Source organism: Humulus lupulus, chromosome 8 (assembly GCF_963169125.1).
Source record: "Humulus lupulus chromosome 8, drHumLupu1.1, whole genome shotgun sequence".
Classification (NCBI taxonomy): Eukaryota; Viridiplantae; Streptophyta; class Magnoliopsida; order Rosales; family Cannabaceae; genus Humulus; species Humulus lupulus.
This window is the reverse complement of record NC_084800.1, coordinates 82,702,927-82,716,280: the sequence shown is the minus strand read 5'-3', so window position 1 is coordinate 82,716,280 and position 13,354 is coordinate 82,702,927. Positions and strand designations below refer to the sequence as shown.

The window sequence follows — 13,354 nt, the reverse complement described above, 5'->3', positions numbered from 1 at the left end:
AAATTTACTCCAATAAAATAAATTTTAAATGATATATAAATACATTACCTATAAGTCATTTTAAATAACTCTAATATTGAAAAAAGACATAAAATAAATTTATAATACATCATTTAATAAAAAATTATATTATTTATATTTTAACTATTTTAAATAGAATTGTATTGGAGCAAAATGGTGGAAATTTAGCGTAAATTTTATTTTAAATAACTAAAATATAAGTGAATTAAACAATTATAATTTAAAATTTGACAAAATTACAAGGAAGTGACTCGCCATGAACTTCGGCGAATCGTCAGCGACTATGGCAGCAACGCTGAAGTTCTATGCTGATCGAGGTAGGAAACTTGGTGACCACTCATGAGATCGATCTCAGATCGGGCTCTTCGCCATTGTTACCGGTGAATCTGGGATTGTGACTCTGCACCATTGTTGCCGACGAATCTGAGTTTGAGACTGTGATCACATGTTCTTTCGTGAAGAAAAAAATCAATCACAAAGTATTATGGGAAAAAATGGAGTTAGTGTAAGAGAGATGATAAAAATCTGTTTAAAAAAAAATTGAAAGCATTATAAGGTTGTTTTCAAAATTTTAATTTTTTTAATTAAAATTGAAAAAGTTAAAAATTGAAAATGACTTGGCCGAATGCGTTTTCTTGATAAGTTTTCATATTTTTAATTAAATAATTAAAAAACTATTTTTCCAACGTTACCAAACGCCCCATGATGTGCATTTTATTTATTTATTTTATGAGAGAGAACATGAATATTAATATTGTGTTCTTCTTTTACTTTTTTTTTTTAGAAAAGATTGTGTGTTCAACTTTATTTATTAGTTTTCTTACTTTTATTAAATAAATCTAAGAATTTCATACTAAATTAATTAAATTGAAAGTAATTTAGTTGTGATTAAAATATTTAATCGAGTTTCAAAAAAAAGAGAAAAAAAGATTAACAGAATTTAAATTGAAAATGATATTTTTATTATTTTGTACAAACGTGTCATTTTTTTTGTTATTTGAATATTTATTTTTTGGTACTATAAATATTTTAAAAAGGGAATTTACTCTGATACGGTTTATTTATTTATTTTTTCATTTCTATATATGTCATTTAGCAAAATTATAGTTTTATTAATTTAATCATTTCATTTTTACAGTTTTCTCTATCAATTAAACAATGTCTCTCTCACATGTTTTTTCTCACTTATACGCATGATATACATATACATAAATTCGTATTTACATTTAATCACCTACATGCAAAGTCCATCTAGTATATCTCTTCTATATAAAAAGTGTGTAGATAACGAAAATTTTTGGTTTTAACGGTTTTTTATTTTTTTAATGTTAATTTTAACGGAATATTCTTATATTTAATAAAATATTCTTATATTTAACGGTAGATTGTAAACATCACTTAAACTTAAATAAAATAAACTTATTAATTAAAAAATTAAAATAGAATATTTTTGTGATATTTTACAATGATAATTATTTAAAAATAATAAATAAAATAAATTAATAATTAAACAAATTAAAATATGATGTTTTTGAGATATTTTACAATGATAATTATTTAAAAATAATAAAATCATACATTTTATAACTTAAATTCATATATTATAATAATATCATATTAAACATATAATATAATCTACTATCAATTAGCAACAAACTGTTTTTAAAAAAAAAAAAAAACTAGCAAGAAACTTAAATTTAAAATCCACTTATAATATTTAATATTACATTAAACATAAACTATATAATCTATTGTTATCACTCCCAAATTCAAAAAGTAGAATTAAACATAAACTTTAACAAAAATAAATAAACTATTTAATTATAATAAAATATTTATTTGAAATTTATATGACATTAATATAAATTTAATAAAAATAATTAAAAATTTCTATAAATAAAACTAAATAAACGTGCATTGGACGTTGTTTGTGTCTAGTATATTTATATATATAATAGATATAGATATATATATATTTATAGACACACATATAAATATATTTACTAAAGTGTTTGTAAATTGGCAACACCAACAACACATAATTCTTTTGTAAATTTGAATATCAAATTTTCTTATTATAGTATTAAAAGATAATGATAGAAGAATTAATATATCATCAAACACTTCAAATACATCCACTAGTTGCAATAATATTAGAGTGAACAATCTAAACTTGGCTTGTCAGTGAGAAGATTGTTTGTTTGTGCTACTATTGCTCTCTTAGCTAATCACATGACGACTACAAAAGACAATGTGCTTCTACTTGAGAGACAAATTATGTATTATTGATGTTTTATTTTTTTTAAGTCTAATTCTTTTTATGATTTTTCAAAAATTTAATGTATTTCTTTGATAATTTCTAGATTATTATAAAAAAACAACTTAATTAATTTGTTAATGCAACCAAATCAATTTGGATAAGCAACCAAATTAACCTTAAAAAATATTTAACAACCTATAAAGTATCCCATAAAACTTATAAGCAGTCCATAAAACAACTCATAAAACTCCTTAAGAAATTCATAAAACTCTTAAAACAACTTGTTAAGCAATCCATGAAACTCCTTAACCAACTCAATAAATATGTTAAGCAACTTATAAAATTGCATAAGAAACTCGTAAAATTCCTTAAGAAATCATAAAACTCTTTAAGCAACATGTTAAACAGCTTATAAAATTCCTTAAACAACTTGTTAAGCAACCAATAAATCAACATGTTAAGCAACTTATAAAACTACATAAACAGTCTATAAAACTCTTCAAGCAACTCATTAAGCAACCAATAAAGCAACATATTGAGCAACTTATAAAATTACTTAAACAACCTATAAAGAAACCTGTAAAACTCCTTAACTAGTCTATAAAACTCCTTAAGCAACTCATAAAGCAACATGTTAAACAACTTATAAAATTACATAAGCAACACATACAACTCTTTAAGCAACTCATTAAGCAACCTATAAAGCAACTCGTAAAACTCTTTAAAGAACCTATAGAACTCCTTAAGTAACTCATTAAGCAACCCATAAAACTTCCCTGTTTTAGTCTCTCAAAACAGAGTTTTTTAAAAATAAAATAATAATGGAAGTTGTTTTTTGTAATGAAGTGATGAGTTGCTACTTTTTTCTACATATAGTATTTGTTTATATACTTTTACAAGTACCGCATATAAATAATTCAAAATATATATATAAAGAGAGACAAAAATAGATGAATTTGGTATATGTAGTTAAATGGTTCACAAATGCATTATAATTCATAAAGTACAATACAACCTAGCTTTTAATATTTTGTATATATGTATATATATATATATATGACTAAAATAGTGTATAGTGTATATCACAATCAACTTTGCTTGGATTTGAGAATTAATGAAAAAAAATATAATTTGAGATTAATATATATATCCTATATAGTAATTAATTCATAAGTGAGAAAATAAATAATAGCAAAATAATTTTCTAAGCTAAGTCGTAATCTTGAATTTTTTTTTAAATATATATATTATTGAAATTTTTTTTTAATTACGTATAAATGAAAGAAAAAAAACTTAGTTATAGAAATATTATGAAAAAACCCCTTTTAAAAAAATCAATGTACATTGTGGTATATAAAATTAAAATTATGACAATTAATGTAGTAGAAAATAGAAAAATAATCACGAGTATTATAAGAAAAGAAAAATGTACTAGTGTTGCTCCTTACTTTTATATATCATTCTTTTTCACACTATTTTTTTTATTTGACCACTTTATATATCAACAAACATTTAGTCTCACCTTGTATTAAATTAGAGGGATACTTTTGTAATAAAAAAACCAAAAAGAAAAGAAAAATACATATAAAAACATGTGTGATATAAATGATAATGATATTCGCATGGCTTATTTATTATTAGCATGGGAAAGAGAAAGAGAAAGGGAAAGGGAGAGAGTAGTAGCCTAGCCGCCACAATAGAATAGAAATAGAAAGACTAACATTTTTTTGTAGTATTATTATGGCAGCTTTGACGCGTGTCCAGCTGTCCTCTGTAGCTTCCTCATGTTGTACCAATAGGACGACGACACGTCACCTCCAAACACAACTCAGTCAGTCAGTCAGTTAGGTTTCTTTTTTCTTTTTTTTCTCTCTCTCTCTCTGCCTTATCCCTTTCTCCTCCTTCCCATACTTGGATAATGATGCTACCCATTAAAATTATTAATTTCCAACAAAAACCACTTCTTTCACTTTTTTTTCTTTTCTTTTCTTTTTTGTCTACAAAATCCCTCTCACAAGATTTTGTGGGAAGCCCATCAAATCAAATAAGATTATAGAAGAAAAAAATTACAAAAATCCATCTGTTTTATCAAATGCTAACATAGATCATCTCTAATCGAGTACCAATAAGTTAGGGTAACGTTATATTTAGTAACAAAAAAATATAATTCTAATATTGTTTTAAAAAATGTATTAAATTTGGCACAAAATATAGCATGGATCAAATTTGACACATTAATAAATGTCAATTTTTTATTTACTATATTGCCACTAATTATTATAATTGAGTAGTTAATAATTAATGACCAATTATATATTATTTTTTTATTTATTTGTTTCATGAAAAATTTCTTTGAGTACATAATTTGGGTAATAAACAAATTAATTTTTGTATGTTTTCAATAAATATTAATTAAATTATTAACTTTTTGTATTAATTTGCATCTTAAGTATTAGAGCACAATTACAAGTATTAGGCTAAATATAACCTCAATTCTTTTTTTTATACTAAATTTGGTACAAAAATTACATCTTTGCATTGGAGATTGTCTAATTAATCACTATTAATAAATTAATTTTTTTAATGATATAAAGCAACCTAATTAACAATGTACGTAAAGTTGTTTATTATACTTATAATAAAGTATGCATGTTACTAATGTGGGTCACCAAAATGTTCAAATTGCCATTGTATTGCCGATAAAGAAATGATTTAAGAAAAAGACCATAATATATTAAAAGGAAACATTATTAGGTAACCAATCACAACAAATGATAATAATCACAGCACGACTCTCGGCGTAAGAAGCTTAACGAAATATATTATTATTAATTAGGAACTTTTAGAAGCTAACTCATGCTTCATCATCATTTCTAGACTGTCAACTCTTTAACCATAACACTTTATTACCTCTTAGAAGCAAAACAACTCAAGTACAACCATTGCTTGTTTCAGAAACAACATTGTTATATATACATATTTGATCAGAGAGAAAGAGAGAGTACTTCTTAGTTTCAAAGTTGGCCTAATTTTGACCCAACTTTAGATTCCTTACAAGAAAATGCCTGCCTTGGATATTCCCTTTTGTGTTTTGGCTCTTGGTTTGGTTCAAGAAACCTATTGACATTCATAACCATACATCTAGTCACAGTCTGTTTGTCAGACATGACTGTCATGACACATTATTCTTAAACTTAACCTAATAGTATTATATATCTCATCCAAGTACTGCCATTGGCTAGAGGACCAACTCCATATCAACATTAAAGATCATACGCAAATATATCACTGTAAAGTCAGGGACCTAGCTACTCTACGGATCTTATCAACGTAACGGTAAGGTACCAAATAGGATTTAAGATCAAATAATGATACAATATTGAATAGTAAATAAATATATAGAAATATTTGATTTTCATGTTCATTTAGTATATATAGTATATATATAAGTTTGTAAAGAAAAAGACATATTTTTAACATGTGGATATTCTGTACCCAATAGAATAATGTAATCGAATAAAGTATAGGGTAAAACTTTATTAACACATTAAGATCCTAGAATAGAGGCATATCCTATCATTTTCATTCCTTGGACGTATTATTATTCATAATTCACTTTTTCACTCATGCAGAATCAATACTGAAGTGTCGATATCATGATTAATAAAATTGGATATTGATCAGGATCCCATGGAAATCTATAGTTGAAGAAATTCACCACCATGACAATATTCCCTTTAGCAATTTCCTTTCCAAAACTTTCCTAACACAGAGAATAACAGAGCACTTGATTATGATGATTGGTAATATTTACAAGAACTAAGCATTTCAGCTCAAGTAAGTAACATGGACTCTACCAGTCTAAATATGGCTCAAAGACGAAATCATTACATACATAAAAAGTATGTGTAGATAATAATAATAATAATATGTAACAGCCCCAACGTAAACTAAAGAAACAATAAAAAAGAAAAAAACCCCAACTTTTCAACAGCAGCAAATACTGGGTTTGGATTCTTTCCAGTCCCTTATTATCCCCTACTTCAATACAGCATAACAAAAAAACACTAGACAGCCTATACTCTAGAAAATAAAGTTGAGAAACATGGTTTCTCCAAAGGGTTTTTAAACATCTAACCAGACGAGTAAACCCTCGAAGATCCCACTAATGCAGAAGCAGAATAGCGAAAAGATGACCCTCCACTCGAGACATTACACTGCAGTTACCCAAATTACTGAAGCAGTAAAAGTCTTTGTGATAGTGTTCTGGTTTCAGAGGTACCAGAGGGAGACATCCTGCTTTGGCAGTGAGTCCACAGAAAATTCGACTGGTGCCATGTTGAAGGGTGAAGCAAATCTTAAGTCTGCAATATTATCATTCGGGTTGTTGTCGAATGGAGAATCGAACGCCTTGCACTGATCGAACTGAACCTCTGCTGAAGAATACACCGCTTGTTGGGATGAGATATTGGCTTGCTCAGACATGTTGCCTCCCATGACACCCTGACCAAAGAAGCTATCGTCCATCTGAAATTGGTATTTTTGCTGTGGCTGATTATGGTTCTCCATGTTGGTGGGAACTGGATGGTTCCCTGGATTCAAAGCTTTGTTCCTCTGCTGCGCATTCGAGTCATAGAGTGACATGAGGTCAGAGATCATCTTCTGCCCATCTTCCGGGATATCAAGGCCAGTGAAATGAGATGACTGGTTCATTTGTTGAGAAGCCGCTGCTGGTTTTGGTTGGGAAAATGGTAGGGAGAAGACAGCCGGTTTGTCGTTGCTAATCTGAAAGCTTGGCATTGCGAAAGTTTGTTGGGAAGCTTGGGAAGGATTGGGACGGTATGCACAATTCATCTGGTGATTATTTCTCGAAGTCCTGTCGAGAAAGCCAAGGCGGTAATCATGATATGGGCACTGAGAGTACTCGCAGGTGTATATTTTCTGATCCATCATCATTTGTGGCTCATCACCCAGTTGCTTCCTCTTTTGAACAAAATCAGGGCTGGTTTCAATGATTTCTCCCTTAATTCGTGGAGCCACTTGAGGCATAAGCATCCTATCTCTAGAAGGAACAATGGTCCCCATGTTGAAGCGACCAACATCGCGGGGCTTGCATTCCTCTACTTCAAAATTAGGTTCATCATCCACTCCATCAACATCATAATCACTGGTCTCACTGATTACAAGAGACCCATTCCCACTAGCTGACATAGGTGGACATCTATCAGGATACAGTTTTCGGGCCAAAGCTTCTTCTTGGTTTATAATGGCCAACCAAGTTGCACTCTCCTTGGCAGTCATTTTGTCCTGCAAGCATTTAGACTGACGAACAAGCTTGCGAATCTTTGCAATATCAGGAGACATGTGCTTGATCACAGCAGTGAGGACACTCACCTTCCAAGCCTTTTTCAAATCATGAGGTTTCTTATACGGAGGAGGCCCCTGATCCTTGGGCATACCCAATTGAGGCCACCACTCCTCACTACCAGTAGGCCACCATGGCGGGGCAACACCCTTTTCCAATGGGAAACGCCTCTGGGGTGGATCGCAATGCTGCATCAAAGCAGACAAGAGCGAGCCAAGAGTAGTGTCTTGAAGCTCCTGCAAGGTATGAGGAGTCGATGCCATAGTGCTGCAGTCCTCGTTCTGACCAGGGATGGAGTGTTCTGCCTGGTACTTGGCGATTGCAGCCGGACCATTCCGATCAAATCTAACCTTTTCTTTCCACCAAGCTCGGAGATTGTCTGAAGCACCGGTCACAGGCTTTCCCTTCTCAGGAATAATACCGTACACAAAACCTTGAGCTTTACAAACTTCCATCATTTTCAGCATGTACTTCAAGATCCCATCTTGAGCTCTTGACATCTTCTTCCTCCGAGCTTGCTCCTGGGATTGACGCTGCTTTGCATTGTCGACTCCTTGCTTTCCCTTGCTCTGCTCTTTCAGCCGCCTCAGTAACATCCTGTCCCTCCACATCCTCCTCTCCAGCTCGTCCACATCCATCTCTTCATCGCTATAATCCTCTTCCACAGTCGCCTCTGGCTCGTGCTCTAGAGCCTCCTCTCCCTCCCGGGGAGGGCATGAAATGAAGTCAAAATTACCACAGAATCCCATCTCTTCGAAAATTCCCATTCCTCGCCCTCAACAAGGAAACACCAACCTTATGCAAACCACTTATTCAACAAATCTCAAATTTACTCAGTCCCCCCTCTTTCTATATATATATATATATATAATTATATATATGTATTCTCCTTTATTTTATTTTATTTTTTTGCCTAATGATATCCCTTAGTTTTACAGTTTCCTTGCTCAGAATCCTCGGCCCTGAAACTCTGCTCGGATCTGATCTCCTGTAATCTGAATATATAGAATAACGCATAAACAACACATCAGATTCATTGAACGGATTATTAATGACTTAAATCTAAGAAACAACAGTACACACAAACATAAAACCTATCAACTAGCTAGGTTTACACAATAATAGAAAAATAAACAACCCATACACTAGGAAAAGACAAAAGAGATAACGAATAAAAGGGTTTATCAGTCACCAAAAAAAAAAGCTTATTTACATGTATAGCTCCAGAAAAAAAAAAAAAAAAAAAAAACAAACAAACAAACAGACAGACAGACAAATCTTCAATCGTTAAAAAAACTCACCATTGAAGTAGCCAAGTGCTTAAAGTGTAAAACTTTTAGTATACACAAATCTCTTGTCAACAAAAAATTCTCATTTCTAAGCAAAAATTTAGATATTTTTTTACAGGCAATAATTCAACATAATCCGATCCAGCAATTCTTCCGCGTAAAAGTATTAAAGTATGTAGTCATTTTTTAACATCGGAACAAAAAAAAATAATATGATATGATACCATAAACTGCAGCCACGTCGACAACAAAACCAATAGATTCAGCAGAACAGAGCAAAGGAACCAATTAGAAACACAAATCACTATTGGAAGATCAAAATTCCTCCATGAAAAAGCACAACAGAATTACCAGAGATCCACCATGAATATATAAAACTAACAAGTCACGAAATTGAAACGAAATACTTGAATATATGTATATATATCCTCTCAACTTCATAACACTACTTCGATACCAAAGACTTTACGCAGAATAAGAGATGGTACAAATGATTCAGTTAAACACATATGAAAACAATAAGATCATAGAAATGATACCAGATGATGATCATTTGAAGCATGAAGCCATGAAAGCTCTGAAAAAATAACCTTAGTTGATGATTTTAACCAGAAAAAAAAAAAGAGATAAAAGAGAAGAGAGAGAGAGAAACTCAGAAGAAGAAGAGAAGAAGGGAGGCAGTCCCAGCAACTTTTCCTCTCTCGCCTTCTTATTTTTCAATTATATATTTATTTTTGTGTTCTACAGCTTTTTTTATTATTATTTTATTATTTATTTTTTTGCGCATTTGGAAAGAACCGTGGTCAGGTTAGATTCTAACCGTGGTTAAATAGAGTGTTTCTTACCTTTTGGATATGGGAGGACTTTATGGTGATGTATTGGGATTCTCTCGTGTCTTCTATAACGAAATAGTACTGCTCTTTTTAAGTTTTAACCCTCCAAATTTTCAACACGTTCCCATATTATGCACATTGAAATTTGACACTTCTTTCTCTTTACTTTCTCAATATAGCAAGTTTAACAATATCCCTCACATCACTTTGTTCGTGTGGTTAACGTAACTATTATGTCAAACTTCATCTTATATATATACATATAGATCTCATCACAAAATGAAATAGGTTAAAAAAATACGGTGTTATTGTATTTGTGTGTATAAATTTGATACATAATTTGTTGATATATTGAATGAGAAGTAATTATTGATGACTCTTGTTCTTGTATATTAAAAATTTGTAAATAACAGAAATTTTAAGTAATCTAAATATTTAACATAATATATATTTAAAATTATTTAAAGTAGATATTTATTAATTATATTAATATAAATTTATTACAAATCTAGATATTTAATAACTCTATTAATATAAATTTAAATATTATAATAATATATAATCCTATTTTGTACTAATTATATTAATATGAATTCAAATATTATAAAATATTATTATAATAATATATAATACACGACTAAATATTTAATACTTATATTAATATAAATTAAAATATTATAAAATATCATTATAATAATATATAATACATAATCTTAATTTTTATTAAAAAATTATCATTTATGTTTAAAAAAATTATCATATTTTATATATTAAAAAATCATAAACAATGTTCTAGTTTAATTTTTCATTTAATATATTTATGTCATTCTTTTATATGTAATATTATTTATTTATTTGAAATTTATATGACAATAATACATATTTAATAAATTTTATAAATAAAACTAAATAAACGTATATTGCACGTTGCTTGTGTCTAGTATATATAGATACAAACAATACTTATATTGCACGTTGTTTAGTTTTATATATATAACTTATCAATTATATTTATTAAATTTGTATCATTGTCATATAAATTTTAAAGAAATAAATAGTTATATATAAAATAATGACATAAACATATTAAATGAAAAATTAAACCAAAACATTGTTTATGTTTTTATATATTATTATAATGATATTTTATAATATTTAAATTTATATTAATATAAGTATTAAATATTATTATAATATTTGAATGCACATTAATATAATTAGTAAAATAAATAGGATTATATATTATTATAATATTTTATAACATTTAAATTTATATTAATATAGTTATTAAATATCTAGTATTGTATTAAATATTATTATAATAATGATATTTTATAACATTTGAATTTGGACTTATATTAATATAATTATTATATATGTAGTGTAGTCTTATATTAAATATTATTATAATAATAATATTTTATAATATTTGAGTTTTTATTAATGTAATTAATAAATATTTATTTTTAAGTTAGTTTTAAATGTATATTTCATTAAATATTTAAAATATTCTGTTAAAATTAACAAAACAAACTGTTAAAATCAAAAAAATTCGTTATCTACACACTTAGTATGTAGAAGAGATATATATGAGGCACATTATTATAAGCGATATATTTCATAGTAATTAGATGCATTAACACTATTTTTTTATATTATTATTACATCTTTGGGTGAATTAATTTACAAATTACACATACATTTATATGTGAATTTATCATTAAAATAGATACACTATTCTAAAAAGACTAGTAATTTTAGTGATCACTATTAAAAAGACTGCATTCCCTAAAAGAAAAGTAAAATGTAGAAAAAATATTAATTACCATAAATTAGAGCCACAAAAAAATATATATTCATTTACAAAGCAATATACCAAATTTTATAAAGACTTTTTTTCAAGTAAACTTTATTTATCAAGTGATGTGACCAACATTTTATGCGCTGGTTTAGGCAAAACTAATAATTTTAAATATTTTATCCGTGACTCTAACAAGAGACCAACTGCCAACTGTATCCAAATTTTAATTACATAAAATTATATTAATTTTCTTAATTACATTACTTAAAAGAAATAATTATAGAAAATAATATATGTTGGCTACAAATTAATAATTTCATTCCAAATTCTTATATGATAAAGTTTCTTCCAGTTTTTCATTTTCAAAACAGATTCTCTGCGTGTTTTGAACAAAAGTCTTTTCGAAATTAAGAAAATGATTCCAATTATTTTTTAAAATTAATATTTCAACTTTAAGATTCGTTTTTTTAGGTATCAACCGACGATTTACTAATATTCCAAAAAGTTAAAAAGATTATATGGTAGTAATGGTATCATAATTTTGTGAATATGAAAAAAGATCATCCAATTTTCCTTGTATTTGCTTTGTATTTTTTTTATATATATATAAATTCATTAATAATTTATAATTTCCCTTTATGGCAAGCAAGAATACAGCTAAATTAAAAAATATATAATATTAAAAAAATTAAATGATAGTACTATATTATATACCATAGTTAGAGTATGAGTATTCACATATAAAAATTTACTAGGGCAAATATTTATAAATATATAGAGTATTTTTATGGTGTAACTCACAAAAAGAGGTGTATCGGTACACTTTTTTTTTTTGTACCTTGTGAACAATTTTCGGCGCGATTTTTTTTTAAGAGTGTATATTGTAGTTATTTAGAGTATCTTGCAAATTTTCATAAAATTCCGAATAATTTACGGTAGCGAAAACAATGTTTAAACAAGTTGTTGCACTCGTGACTATTTTTTTTATGCGCATAGAAAACAATATATTTGAACATTGTTTTCGGTACTTTAAATTATTCAAAAAATTTTGAAAATTTGCAAGATGTAATAAATAACTATAATAAATACAATTATAAAAAAAAATTATACTTTGCATTTTTTCTGATTACCTGTTTGGATCTTATGTTTTAAAAAATTCATTTTTGGATCCAATATTTTGTAAAATAGTTCAAATAGACCCCTAAACTCAATTTTGATGAAGAAAAAATTGAATATAATAATACAATTTTTAAGCAGAATGATATTATTTTTGTTTTGAATTGTTAGTTTTGTGAATTATTTGTAATTTCAATTGAAGAAAATTTTAACCAAAATCAGATTTGAGATTTTATTTGAACTATTTTACAAAATATATAATCTAAAATATAATTTGTTAAAACACAATGTCTAAATAAATAATAAGACAAAAAAAAAGGGGTTGAATCAAAATGAGGTGCACCTCTTTTTGTGAGTTGCTCCATAATACTCTAAATATATATTATTTTAAAATGGATACCGACAAGGACGGTGTGCAACGTGCGAGATTGCAATTAAGCAAAAAGAGCACCTGAATCTGAATGAATGTGAAGTACCTCTATCTTCCAGGAAGAAGGTAAATTAAATTACATTATTTAAACAACCCTAATTATTATAAAACAAAAACAATAGAAAATTGGGAATTGAATATACTCCATTTACCAAAATACCCTTTTCTGACTTTTCCTACTCCCAAGATATATTTTTTTCATTTTAATTTATCACAAAATCCTGTTCCAACCAGACTGA

The 13,354-nt window shown here is 27.8% G+C and overlaps 1 protein-coding gene across 1 annotated transcript; it reads right to left on the bottom strand.

The window, feature by feature from the left end:
- Nucleotides 1–6,040: 6,040 nt before the first annotated feature.
- On the bottom strand, nt 6,041–9,643 carry LOC133797963 (ETHYLENE INSENSITIVE 3-like 1 protein). The gene is made up of 2 exons (XM_062236109.1): nt 9,475–9,643; nt 6,041–8,641 (listed from the first exon to the last, which is right to left on the bottom strand). Exon 2 carries the CDS (start codon nt 8,411–8,413, stop codon nt 6,554–6,556), a length of 1,860 nt encoding a protein of 619 aa, XP_062092093.1. The 5' UTR covers nt 8,414–8,641; nt 9,475–9,643; the 3' UTR covers nt 6,041–6,553.
- Between the last annotated feature and the right edge of the window lie 3,711 nt (nt 9,644–13,354).